The sequence below is a fragment of the Oratosquilla oratoria genome, chromosome 27 (genome assembly GCF_046742065.1).
Source record: "Oratosquilla oratoria isolate Oo_2021 chromosome 27, ASM4674206v1, whole genome shotgun sequence".
Taxonomy (NCBI): Eukaryota; Metazoa; Arthropoda; class Malacostraca; order Stomatopoda; family Squillidae; genus Oratosquilla; species Oratosquilla oratoria.
The window spans coordinates 40,906,799-40,921,798 of record NC_134803.1 but is presented as its reverse complement, the minus strand read 5'-3'; the positions used below and the strand labels follow the sequence as shown (position 1 = coordinate 40,921,798).

The following is a 15,000-nucleotide window of genomic DNA, read 5'->3' as shown; positions in this document are numbered from 1 at the left end:
GTCTTTTGTAGTCTCCTCCATTCTTATGTTCTTATGTTCAGATCTATCCTGCGGCCTCGAGACCAGATACACCGTGGATGGGGTGTTTCGGGTTCTTCCTTACCTTGGATAATATATTATGCTGAGGGTGGAGAAGTAGCCACTGGTGAAGGCGAAGAGGACGATGAAGGCAATGTAGAAGGAATCGTCCTGGAAGGAGGTCGGGAACGTCTTCTTGTCCCCGTGACACAGGAGGAGGAGGGGGATCAGCAGCACGCGCGCCGCACTCAGGACATACAGTAGAGGACCTTTGTCCCCGGGCTGTAAGCCAATCAGAAGCAAGATTAGATTTTGCAAAGGGTTCTGATTGGCGGAGGACCAGGGTTTTGGATAAGAAAGACGACCTGCGTTGAGTGAACTTGAGTCAGTCAAGTACCTTTACGACAGTCGTTTTGCAACCTCACTGTCAAACTTGTTTGGTCAATTTTACTGGAAAGAATACTCGTAATATATGAATACTGACAATATTAGGTCAGTTGCGAGTGTCCAATGGTTGTAAATACACACCCAAAAGCTCCCGAACATGTGTCCCTAATCATAAACTCCTAATCATGCCCGCAACACGAGAATCTTACCCACTGAAGGACCCTTGGTGTCTCCCGTCCTATGACATCAATGATATTGAAGAGAAGGAAGGTGACCGTCGGCTGGAAGTAGATATCTGTCCAGTCTGAGCTTGGCAAAGACGACGTCACATACACTGTCACTGACGGGTAGACGATCAGTGTGGTCATGTAGATCAGTCCTACATTAATAGCCAGAGGCCATATCTGTATGGGACAGAATGCGATTAGGTTAATTTCGTGAAAGATCGCCAAATGCTGACAAGTAAGACAGAAGCACCATGTGAGGATGAAGTCTTCATTGGTATGTCAATGAAGGACCAAATATCAATATAGAGCAGTGGTTCTTAACCTGTGGGGAATTCCCCACTGGTGGGGAATGGCGGAGTTGCCAAGTGGGGAATGACCGGTTAGACAGAAGAACCACTGTTTTTTTTTTTTCTATTTTTTTAATCGATGTTTTTTTTTTTTTTTTTTTTTTTCTGGTGTGTTCTTGTCACATTTCGTGAATTTGTTTCCACCCACAAATAATCGATAGTGCTTCAAAATTTAATACATTACATCCAAATGTTGACTTACTTTACAAATCACAACCATTTACAGACTGTTTTAATAACAAAAGCAACCAATATATGAGGTATTGTAAGTCATGTTTGGGTAAAAGTGACAACACTGTATATTTACGTACTAAACACTGCATGGGTTAAAATCGAATTTGTCAAAGACCGATGCTGTGGTGGGAAATGGAGAGTTGGCTCACTAAAAAGTGGGGAATTGGAGAAAAAAGGTTAAGAACCCCTGATATAGAGCAAGGTGTCAATAAAAAACAAAATTATAATGTAAGGCATGATATTGAAACTCAAAACGTGTCAAAAAGAAATAATCACGAGTTTCTTAAAACCATGTACTTTAATGCTCGTAGTATTAGGAACAAATTCCAAGAAATACAGGCGTATGTCAAAAGCGAAAATCTCGATATGATAGGAATAACCGAGACATGGTTAAATGGTGGAGAGTTTGAAGCTGAATTTAATATTGCGGGATTTAAATACTTTCATCAGGATAGAAACCACAAGAAAGGTGGGGGTGTTCTGTTGTACGTTAAAAACAATGTCCATGCTTGTGTTTTAGAGAAAGTGAAACAGGATGCATATGATAGTTTGTGGGTAGAATTAACCCAAACAAATGGACAAAAAATTAATGTAGGTGTAATATATAGGCCAAAGACATTATCATTAGCAGACGACAAACTGTTATTTCAAGAACTGTCTAGTTTCTGCAACCGGGATTTATTGATAATGGGTGATTTCAATTTTACTGACATTGATTGGATGACCCTTGAACATGGCCATATAGGTAGTCGCTTGATTGATTTTCTCGGTGACAATTACTTAGTTCAGCATGTAAAAGAGCCCACAAGACATGGAAACTTACTCGATCTATTGATCACTAGCCGCGAAAGCATGATAACTGATGTAGAAGTCGGTGAAACTGTTGCAAATAGCGATCACAACTTAGATTCAAACTACTAAAAATTTTAGAATAGATACTTGTGTTTCTAAAATACCCGATTTCAGTAAAGCTCAGTTCATAGGGCTATGTCAGAATCTTCAGCTTACAGATTGAGAAGCAAAATTAAGCAAAAGACCTGTAGATCAGATGTGGGAAATATTTCAAAATACGCTAAGATGATCATACTTACGTTCCTTTTAAGGACAGACGTCCCCCAAATCAGGCTCGCCCAAAATTGCTTGACAAAGAAAATGAAAAAAGTAGTGCTAAAAAGAGACAGCCTTATAAGTAATGTAAGTACTCGGGTGCATCTAATGACTATCAAAGTTATGTGTTAATACAGAGAAATCTAAAAAATACAATAAAAAAACGAAAGCGACCATACGAAATGAATATCGCTGATAAATCCAAAAGGAATCCCAAAGAATTCTATAGTTACATTAGAGATAAAAAGTTTGTTAGGAATCACATTGGTCCACTATTATCTGCTGACGGTCAACTTGAATATTCAAATGAAGGAATGTGTGATATTTTAAACAATTATTTTAGCTCGGTATTCGTAAACGAAATACCTCAAAGTGAACTCCAAACTGAAACCTGTGAAAAGTCTAGGGTAAACTTACTACGGTAAATATAACAAAAGAAAATATTAAAAGGTGTATAGAGAAACTCAAAGTTAATAAAACCCCAGGGCCTGACGGTTGGCATCCAAGAATCTTAAAGGAAATGAAAAATGAGATTGTTGTTCTATTAGAAATTATTTTCAAGAAATTCATCATATCCGGAGATGTCCCAAGAGAATGGAAGCTAGCTAATGTTACTCCCATATTCAAAAAAGGTGACAAAAAGAAACCAAATAACTACAGGCCTATAAGTTTGACTTCAATCGTAGGAAAAATTATGGAAACTATCATCAGAAATGCTATCGAACATCATTTAGAAAGTAACTGTTTGATAAATGATAGCCAGCATGGTTTCAGACGGAAACGTTCTTGCGTGACTAACTTACTCGAATTCTACAACACAGTTATCTCGAATTATGATAAAAGAAATAATGTAGATTTAATATATCTAGAATTTGCAAAAGATTTTGATACTGTCCCACACGAATGACTACTTACTAAATTAGCTTCACACGGAATAAGTGGTAGCCTATTAAGTTGGACTAGTAATTGGTTGAATGATCGAAAACAGAGAGTTGTTTTAAATGGAAAAACTTCTGGATGGAAAAATGTTACAAGTGGAGTTCCTCAGGGTTCCATTCTTGGGCCACTTCTATTCATAGTATATATAAGTGATATAGACCATGGACTAAAATCTACTGTTTCCAAATTTGCTAATGATACAAAACTGTGCGGAATGGCAAATGATCACATAAACCAATTAGGTATTCAAGAAGATTTAGATATATTACAGCAATGGTCTGAAAAGTAGCTAATGAAATTTAACACAAGTAAATGCAAGGTAAGGCTAAAAATAACAGTAGGTACGATTACAAGTTATTTGGAAATTCGTTACCAAAAGTGGATAGTGAAAGGCATCTCGGCGTAATTATCAGCAACGAACTCAAATAATCCAAGCAGTCCATTTCAGCCTCTGAGAAAGCAAATAAGATTCTAGGACTGATTGCGCGATCCTTTGACTTCAAAAGTCCATCACTCATTAACAAGCTATATAAATCGTTAGTTTGTCCACATTTGGAATATGCTGTTTCCATATGGTCACCGAATCTCATTAAAGACATTGACAGAGCCACAAAACTGATTCCAAATTTCAAAAATAAATCACACGAAAATTGACTAAAAGATATAAATCTGTTTGCCCTAAATACATATATATAAATATATATATATATACATACATATATATACATATATATATATGTATATATATATATATATATATATATAAAACGTAGACTCAGAGGTGACTTGATACAGGTCTTTAAGATACTAAAGGGAATTGACAACATCAAAAATGACAAAATTTTCACGTTGAATGAGAATCAGACAAGAAACAATGGTCTCAAACTGTCCGGAAATAGATTTAATTTGGAAGTGGGTAGAAACAACTTTGCCAACCGTGTAGTTAATGAATGGAATAAACTTCCTGCAAAGGCAGTGTAATGTAGCTCAATTCGAAGCTTTAAAAATCATTTAAATAAACACCTAAGCAAGATGCTGTAATGACTATAATTTATTCTATATTATTTGTTGTTTTTTATCATTTTCTATTTTGTTTATTATTGTTTGCTTGATTCTCATTTATCATTAGTTATATGTCAATTTATCTTTTTTTACTATTTACCTATTTTTTATTATTTAACTATATGCATTTATTTATGTATTTTATTCATTATTTACATTATTATAGTATTTATTCATTTACTTATTTATCATTGTTTTTTTTAGCATCCAACCTAGATATGGACCAAATGGTCTCCTGTCGGCATGCTCCGCCTTTGTAATAACGTTTCGTTCATGGGCTTATGTCCTCGTTTGACAAAATCCACGTGAACAAAATCCCCGCTAACGCAGACACCCTATCCCCCGTCCCTGTTGGTCCTGTTGTATGTATTCTCAGATTTGTGTAATTAATGATGATGATAATAATAATAAAATATATAATCATCCCACTCCCACGCAGTAAGAAATGTCAGTTGTGGGAAGCAGCTTTTTTTTCTTAAGCCCGACGTTGAGTCGCCTCCCCGCCTGGCCAGGGTTGCCAGGAACCAAAGCAATAACCCCACAGTGGGCCTCTGGACTCAAACTCACGACCATTTGCTTATGAGTTCAAGACGGTAATTATATTCGATAATATAATATATATAATAATAATAATATAGTATAATATAATAATATAATATATATAATAATATAATATATATAATAATATAATATAATGATATATATGATATATATGATATAATAATAATGTATATAACAGTAATATATTCGATAAAACTCGAATGAACGAGACGTACCAAAAGAGATTTCGCCCTCACATAATACAACTCCTAATGCCCCAGTCACTCTATCACGAATGTCGTCAAATGTCGTGAATTTGAAAAGCTGTAGGACGACTTCGCTTACAATATTCTGGACGTCACTACGGACAATTTAACAATAAGTCTAATAATTGTATAGGTTTAACTTCTCATATTTCGTCATTTGAATTCTCAACATATGACGCAAAGGTAATATGACATTTGGAGATTCGAAAAATAAAAAATCGCAAATGAAGTCGTTTCTAGTCGTGTGACCGGAGCTTAACTTACTTGGTTGAAGATGAATTGGGAGGTGGTTGGAGGTATGACAGTCATAGGAGTCAGGTTGGTAGCTCTCGTCAGCATAATGAATTCCAACTGGCTCATTTATTTCGTAAGCGACAACTGACACCTCTATCAAGCGACAATTGACACCCTATCCTTGGTGACAATTTTTACTCTATCCCCTCCACCTTTTCAAATAAGGAGAGATGGCAAACGGCGATTGCTCTTCTCATACTGTAACCAAGTGACATAGGAACAGTCCTACACTAACACAACTTAAAACGTTTCTTCTCAAAGATCTATAAGAAGCCCCAAGGACCGTTGAAGGCCACTGTGGGGCTGCGGGTTTCCAACCAGTGAATCTTGAAGCACCAATTATTGCTCTTATTATTAGATATGACCTTTATAAAGGTCTTCCAAGACAGACATAGGAGATAGTGTTTGCCCATTTCAATGTCTTCTTCATTTAAAGAGAGCCAAATAAAAGGACCTTTGTTGGAAGGTAAGGGGAAGACAATGCAAATAACCTGAGAGATGATGAGAGGGTGGTGACCCATTTGCACCCGAGTAACACTTTGTATATCTTTTTCTGGCTGATAACAGACTTTTATATCCAGCTAAGGATGAACTCCAGGTATGTCTTAAAGATAAACATATAATTCCGTTCATACCACTGACACTGTAGAAATTATATCCTACTGTGAAAGACACCTAGTTTTGAGTTGACTAACCTTCAAGAAGATCTTCCAGATTAGAGCCCAAGTGAGACCCTCTTTGTCTTCAGAACAGGACGCCGAACTTCCTTTGGATTGTTTCATTATCTGGGCTTCTTTGCCGCCCTCGAAGTCGATGTTACTGACAGGTTCCGTTTTGTCAGTACTAAAGGAATTGATATCTGTATTACTGGCTAAGGTGTCGATACTGGCTGTGGTGCTGTTGCAGGTGTGTTTGATACAAACCTCTGTGTCAGTTGTCGCTTCACCGGTAGAGGATTCTTCTGAAGAGTTCTCGGTGTCGGAGGAACGATCCTCGCTTCTGGATACCTTGTTACCACTGTTGACGAAGTTCTCGTTTTTGTTATTTTCGTTCTCGTGATGAATGGCTTCTTTGTTTCTGGCGACTTCTTCGTTGAGGTTGCTCTCGAGGTCGCCTTCATTTCCGGAGGTCACTTCGTTGAGATCGTTTTCATTTTGGGAGACTTCTCCACTCAGGTCTTCTTCATTCCTGGAGGCTTCTTTGCTGAGGTCGTTTCCACTTTTGGAAACTTCTTCATTTAATTTTTCGTTTTTAGAGACTTCTTCTATAAGGGTATGTTCATCTTTGGAGACTTCTTTGCTAAGGTCGTCTTCATTTTTGGAGACTTCTTCGCTGAGGTCTTCATTTCTGGAGGCTTCTTTGCTGATTTCATATTCATTTTTTAATACTTTTTTGATGAGATCGTCTTCATTTTTGGAGACTTCTTTGCTGAGATCCTCTTCATTTTCTAAGTCTTCTTTAGTGAGGTCATCTTCATTTTTAGAGACTTCTTTACTGAGGTCGTCCTCATTTTTGGAGACTTCTTCAATGAGGTCTTCATTTTTTGAGACTTCTGTAATGAGGTCGGCTTCATTTGTTGATACTTCTTTGATGAAGTTTTCCTTATTTTTGGAGACTTCTTTGATAAGGTTGTTTTCATTTTTGGACATTTCTTTGTTAAGTTCGTCGTCATCATTGAAAACTTCACATTTCGTTAGGTCGTCTCTGTTAGCAAGGTCCTCACCACTAGTTCGGGGTATCGTACTAAGGATAGTAGAGTCTTCCGTGAGGACTTCTTTGGTGATCGAAGCTTCTTTTTTGTCCATGATTATGGTTTCTTTACTCCTAAAAGTAGACTCATTGTCTTCAGTCTTTTCCCAGCCACCGAATGATTCTTTGGGGTCGTTGTCACCCTTGACAAAAATCTCGTCAACGTTGGTCTCTTCCTCTATGACGAAGTCTTTCTTTATGGAGGGTTCTTTCATGGAAAAATGTTCGTAGCTCTCAATGGCGTTTGTGATGGCCCGGTCTTCGGGGATGGAGGAGAGGGCTCCAGGAGTGAAAGAACCTTTACTACTTTCTCTTCTCGAACTTCTACCGGAGTCGTCGATAGGAGGAAGCACAGTAGGACTTATGTATCTTCGGTAGAAATCCTGAGGAGAACAAAGAGGAAAATTAGTCAACGAAATGCATATCATTACATACCATGACATACCAAAGGCCCTCTTCCCCTTATAAAGGGATACCTGAGTCTAACACCCCCTCTTACATACTTCATACAAATTAAAACGCATTTCAACTCCCATACCACCTACTATATGTACATCGTGCATGATCATTCCTGTTAACGCACGGCAAGAAATAAATAAATAAATAAATAAATAAATAAATAAATAGATAAGTAATTAAATAAATAAAATAATAAAAATTAATAATAAAAATAAAATAATAAAAATTTATAATAATTATACTAAAGGATAGTGATAGTTGTAATGACGGTGATAGTGTTGATAATAGTAATGGTGGTGCTAGTAGTAATGGTCACGATGATGATACCGGCGACGATGATAATGACTTACGAAGATAATGACGACGACGACGACAACGACGACGACGATGACGATAACGATAATGATAACGGCATCGACGACGACGACGATGATGACGATAACGATAATGATAACGGCATCGACGAGGACGACGATGACGACGATAATGACATGGACGTACAAAGACCACTCACTGTAGTAACAAGGCGATAGAAGCTTATGACAGTGACCAGGAGCCCAATGTCCGCGATGAAGAAAAAGATGATTCCACTCTTGATTGGACTCTGGTTCCCGATGGCCAGGGACACGATCCGGGCGAGGGACGAGAAGACCCCTGCAATGGCTTGCCCGGACACGAGGGCGCTTGTGTACGACTCCGGGAACATAGCGGCCATCCCATACAGGGAACTTTGCAAAATAGCCACAGTCACTGACAAAAGTAATAGAGTGTAATTATAATAGTAATAATGATTAATAATAATGATCATTAACAAACGAGGCACTAACAAAAGTAATAGAGTGTAATTATAATAGTAATAATGATTAATAATAATGATCATTAACAAACGAGGCACTAACAAAAGTGATATTGTAATTATAATAGTAATGATTAATAATAATGATCATTAACAAACGAGGCACTGACAAAAGTGATAGTGTAATTATAATAGTAATAATGATTAATAATAATGATAGCAAACCAGTCGCTGAGAAGAGTAATAAAGTGTAATTATGATAGTAGTAATTATTAATATTGATGATAAGCCATATTCACTGAAAAAAAGTGTGATTGATTATGATAATTTTTTTTTACTCCTGTATTACGACCTTTTTGATCCGGTTTTACAAGATTTTTGGTCTTGTTTTACGACCGTTTTCGGTACGCTATCATAACCTTTTTGGTACGCTATCATAACCTTTTTGGTCCAATATTACCACTTTTTTTTTCAGTATTACGAGTTTTTTGGTCCGGCATTACGACCTTTTTGGCCCGGTATGACAACTTTTTTGGCCCAGTACGAAGACCAGATTAGTCCGGTAACCTTTTTAGTCCTGTATTATGACCTTTTTTTCCTGTGATATGACATTGTTGGTCCTGTATTACGACTTTATTTTTATTTTTTTTATTTATCTTTTATTTCTTTATCTATTTATTTATTTATCTATTTATTTATCTATTTATTTATTTATTCATTTGTTTAATTTTATTATTTTATTTTATTTATCTATTTTCATTTTATTTTTTTTTTTTTATTTATTTTTTTTTTTTTTTTTTTTTTTTTTTTTTTTTTTTTTGTGTGTGTGTGTGTGTGTGTCCGGTATTACGACCTAATTGGTCCGGTATTGCCCCACGTTGACATTCGCTACAACAAGTAATGGTTTCTCCGTAGTGAATCTCGTGTTCCTTCTCCACTCGTCCCTATTACGTCCCAGAAATCTCTCAACCTCTTGAACGTGGTGACGCTCTTCATACACTAAAAAAAAAAAAAAAGTACCTTTTTATTCATTTCAGGGGACGGACCCCTGATTGAAAGTGGTCTCCAGCGATCGAGACCCCATTGAGGTCAGAGTTCAAGTCCTCGAAATGTTGAAGAAATAATAGCCAGAATAGAATATTTTAAGGGCGTCACTGTATTGTATGGGTTTATTAGTAACCGGATCATAACCCTTGATTTTTTTTTTTTTTTTTTTTGCATCCGACCTAGATATGGATCAAAAGGTCTCCTGTCGGCATGCTCCGCCTTTGTAAATCTTTGTAATCCTTGATACAATTCCCTCAAGGTGGCTATTAGTATGTCACCTACGCAACACTTACTGTGCTGGACGCATCATCAGAAGCTTAGTTACGGGTTCGAATCCCGCACTCCGATTTCCAACAGTGACTGTTACCCGATGGAGGTGTCTTCGGAACCATCCTTGCATGTTTCACATTCTCTTAATTGTGGGTTCGAATCCCGCACTCGGATTACCAGCAGTGACTGTTACCCGACGGAGGCGTCATCGGAACCATCCTTGCTTGTCTGGCATTCACTTACTTGCGGGTTCGAATCCCGCACTCCGCTCCGATTCCTATTAGTGTCTGTTACCTGCTGGAGGCGTCATCGGAACCGTCCTTGCTTGTTTCACATTCGTTTAGTTACGGGTTCGAATCCCGCACTCTTCTCCGATTCCTAGCAGTGGTGACGGACTCGGCCGCAGCTGCTCAATACCTACTGGTGTAGGCTCCTCTTCACCTACGTAATTATTTATCCTTTTCACTCTGCCTCTCTATCTCTCTTTCTCACTCTCTGTCTCCTCTCCCTTTACTTTTATCACTTCCATTCTTTCCTTTTTTTTTCTTCCTTTTTTCTTTCCACTTTCTCTTCCACATTTTCTTCCTCTTTCACATTCTCTTCCTCTTTTCTTCTTTCTCTTCCACTTTATCTTCTTCCTCTTTCCCTTCCACTTTATCTTCTACGTTCTCTTCCACGTTCTCTTCCACGTTCTCTTCCACTTTCTCTTCCACCTTTCCTTGCACTTTCTCTTATACTTTCTCTTCCACTTTCTAATCCTCTTTTCCATCCACTTTCTCTTCCATTTCCTCTTCTATTTTCTCTTCCGCGTTCTCTTCCTCTTTCTCTTCTACTTTCTCTTCCACATTTTTTCTCATTGTCTTCCACTTTCTCTTCCACTTCCTCTTCCACTTTCTCTTCCACATTCTTTTCCTTTTTTCTCTTCCTCTCTTCATCTTTCACTTTCTCCTTTTCCTAATCATTTTTCTCTTTCTCCTTCTCTCATGATATTCTCTCTATGAAAGTTTCAAGTATTAGGTGGATGGAGGAGTATTAGAAGGATTGAAATACATAAACTATAGATAATCACGCCCGGCCGCCGCGAGCTTTGAACTCGGGTCCCTCCGGGACGAAGTCCCAAGCGTTACCACTTTGCTACTCAGATTAGCCAGATTGTTTGAATTACATCGCTGTTACTAGCGATTTGTTCTATAATGTATAAATTATGTTACATACATACATATACCAAGGCTTTTTCCCCCTTACTAGGGAGGTAGCCAAAAAGGAAAAGGCATAAAATCATTCCCACCCATTCCATCCCCGAAAACACTCCACACCCCTCCACCCTCCCTCCCATCTTAGCACCTCCTAGATGACGGGTCATCCCTGCACCCTGTCCACTGCCCTGGGTCAGAAGCAGTGTCGCAGGACACAGCACATCCACAGCAAGGCCGCTTCATTAAATCGGCGACCTCCCTCTCCGTCCCCCCATATAAAGGAGAGGACGGGGAGAAATCCCTTCGGGCTGCGTCAAAAATTTTTGCTCACACACACACACTACCTCACCCCCATTCCCCTGTCCAATCCACCTCATGCATCACAACATTTTCCATATACAACCATTCTCCATTCACCCCTGTCTTCTGTCCTCTCCCGTCCTTCCTCAACCGACATTCCCCTCTTCCCCAAAGCCCCCTTCACCCCATCCATCCATCTCATCCTAGGACGTCCCCTCATGTTCATTCCCTCCACATCTGCCTTCCATACCTCCTTTACTAGTCTTTCTTCACTCATTCTTTCCATGTGTCCAAACCATCCTAATACTCTTTCATCCACCCTATCTCCCAGCTCCCTTTCCACCCCTGTTCTCCTCCTCACTTCCTCATTTCTCACTCTATCTAGCCTAGTAACCCCCATCATACTTCTCAGACACTTCATCTCAAACACATTCAAGTTCCTTCTCTCTTCCTCTCTCATGTTCCATATTTCTGCTCCATACAGTGCTGTTGGCACAATCATTCCTTCATACAGTCTCCTCTTAGCATCCATTCCCAGATTCCTATTCCTCATTACACTTTTTAAACCACCAAGGCATTTACTCGCTTCTCTCAATCTACATTCTACCTCCACCTTCACTCCACCCTTTCCTGCCACATTTGCACCCAAATATCTAAAACTATCCACTTCCTCCAATTGCTCTCCCTTAATGCTCACTTCCAGATTACTGCCACTTTCACCCCTTGTACATCTCATCACCTTACTTTTACCCACATTTATCTTCAGCTTTCTTCTATCACACACTCTCCCAAACTCTTTCACCAGCTTCCTCAATCCCTCCTCTGATCCTGCCACAAGCTCAGTGTCGTCCGCAAACAACAGCTGGCTCACCTCCCACTTTTCTCCATTTTCCTTAACCATCTCCAATCCCTGACCCACTACCCTTGCATTCACCTCTCGCACCACCCCATCCATGTATAAGTTGAACAGCCAGGGTGACATAACGCATCCTTGACGAAGTCCCACCTTTACCTCAAACCACTCACTCTCTCCATTTCTAATCCTGACACAAGCTCTACTACTCTCATAAAAACTCTTGACAGCTCCCAGAAGCTTTCCTCCTATCCCGTATATCCGCATAACCTCCCACAGTGCCTTTCTGTCTACCCTGTCGTAAGCCTTTTCCAGATCCATAAAGGCCCAGAAAACATCCTTCCTCATTACACTTACAGTATTTACTTACTGGAAGTAAATTATGTTACTTCGCTAAAAAGATTATTTGTAGTCAAAGTCCCAAACCACACATTATTCGTCACTTTTGTGTTTTTGTAACTGTAAGGTGAAAGAAAACTAAAACTAAATGAATAAATAAATAAATAAACATATAAATAAATAAATGAATAAATAAATAAATAAATAAAGGAAAATAAATCTCACCATTGAGTATTGCGATGAGAACCATTGTAAAGGAGAAGAACTCTTCTTGCCCTGAAAAAAAAACAAAAAAATCCATATTAAGTTTACTGTAGACGAGAATCCACCAGATGTATGGACAAAAAACCAGGTGCATGGACAAAAATCCACCAGGTGTATGAACAAAAATCCACTAAGGGGATGGACTACCACGTGTAACTGATACTTGCTGACGAGCGTTTCAAAAGAAACACAATGTGAGGAGGGAACGTTAATTAGTACGAAGTTTCGCATGATAGACCTTTTGCCAAATGTACTTGATAAAGGTCTAACAAAGGAAACGTCGTATTTACAAAGGCCCCTTCCTCATAAGGTGTTTTTTCCTTTTGAGAGACCAAATGTATCAAGGGAGAACGTTTGGTCCCCTTGGTTCTTCGAATCCTAAGGCTCGTTTCACACGTATCGACCTTTCGCCGTGCGACATCCACGACACGACGTCATGTTTTCAAATGTGTCTATGTACGCTTTCACACGTCAGGACCACGACCATGTGTGAAAGCGTCCATAGACACCCAAGCTTATTGAAGAACACGGTGTCGTGTCGTGGACAGCGTACGCCGAAATGGCGATACGTGTAAAGCAAGCCTAACCCACGCGTGACTAGAATACGGAATGGGAATTCGCCACCCCGTTAGGTAACCTTCAGCTGGTGGCACAGAAACAGTATCACATAGATGTAAGACAGACCCCATTCTAAAGTGTCGACCCAGTTCCCAGAAAGGTTTATGAATTACAAAAGGCCCGTGGACCGTTCCTGGCTACTCTGGGGCTGCGGGTTTTCAGTCCGTGAAAATTTATGGATTTTTTATTTTATTTATCCACACACACACACACACACACACACACACACACACACACACACACACACACACACACACACACACACACACACACACACACACACACACACACACACACACACACACACACACACACACACACACACACACACACACACACACACACACACACACACACACACACACACACACACACACACACACACACACACACACACACACACACACACACACACACACATATTTTTTTTGTCAAAAGATGAAGCAAATAATTGCCTTTTTTCATTATAAAACAAAACTAAATTCTGTCATACTTAAAGAAAATAATGAATATTGTTAATTGATATTTAGTATTCCATGGCGTTGTGTGAGGCTGTGCGATTTAAATCCGTTTTGTAATACAATCGGTCAGAAGTACTTACATTCGTCCGAATTGATGAAAGTGAGAAGAGTAATTATCAACATTGTGGACAAAGAAACTATAAGCGATCCCATCACTCGGATAACTTCGTTCACTCTGCAAAAATAAATAGATAAATGAATAAATAGATAAATGGTAATAAATAGAATATATGAATAACAATAAATAAATAAGAATGCTTCTAATAAATTTAACATGCATGTGCTCATACTGCTAACTCCGCTTTTTGAGTCTCAATCCCTCTCCACAGTTGTAAAATTTCACAGCACTGCTAGCTGTTGGGAAACGAATGTGTGTGTGTGTGTGTGTGTGTGTGTGTGTGTGTGTGTGTGTGTGTGTGTGTGTGTGTGTGTGTGTGTGTGTGTGTGTCTGTCTGTCTGTCTGTCTGTATTGATCACAAAGCTTTGTGATCAAGACCCTAAGGGTCGAAACGTCAAGCATTAAAATTCCCCTAATATTCCTCATAAACTTCCTCCACCTTCATTCGCATTTGTCAATATCTTTTTCGCTCAATATATATATATATATATATATATATATATATATATTATAATATATATATATATACAAGGGGGTGGTCAAGTGAAAGGACACACCCGCATTATGTAGAAAACTACAAAATGTGACTAATTCTTAAGATATATTTTCACTGCTGGAAGGTGACATGAACGGAGGAGAGGAAGAGCGATTCAAGTACAGGTGCTTGTTTACTGCATTGGGTGCTTGTGTTTATTATGTAAAGCGCGTGTACTCTGTTATATAAGTGTTATGGAAGAACTTCCTCTAAATGTTCTATGTGTTAGGAGTGTAAAATATGTTAGTCTTGTTATGATTTGTTTGTTGGCTGATAACTCGAGGAGTTAACCGTCTTCTGAGTCAAGGTGAGATATTTATAAGTTCTTTGAATGTGCTGACATCAGGCCTTGTGTCAGCTCGTTTTAATCTGCGAGATATCTTTCAATAAATTCGCAGATACAGTTGCACGTTTCTAGTGTTATCTGAAAACGATAAGATAATTTTGTGTCCTGCTTGCAGAAATGTTTTTATGATATGGTTTAGGTTTGGGAGGATGCATTAGTCTGACAATG

General features: G+C 38.6%; 1 protein-coding gene across 1 annotated transcript in view; it reads right to left on the bottom strand.

The window, feature by feature from the left end:
• Positions 1 to 15,000, bottom strand: part of LOC143039991 (uncharacterized) — a 42,845-nt gene that overhangs the window by 2,026 nt on the left and 25,819 nt on the right. Inside the window, exons 5-10 of the mRNA XM_076210510.1 lie at positions 13,914 to 14,008; positions 12,656 to 12,706; positions 8,144 to 8,379; positions 6,117 to 7,553; positions 615 to 809; positions 104 to 300 (exon numbers count right to left, since the gene is read on the bottom strand). Coding sequence (XP_076066625.1) covers positions 104 to 300; positions 615 to 809; positions 6,117 to 7,553; positions 8,144 to 8,379; positions 12,656 to 12,706; positions 13,914 to 14,008 — 2,211 coding nt within the window. The remainder of the gene's footprint in view (positions 1 to 103; positions 301 to 614; positions 810 to 6,116; positions 7,554 to 8,143; positions 8,380 to 12,655; positions 12,707 to 13,913; positions 14,009 to 15,000) is intronic.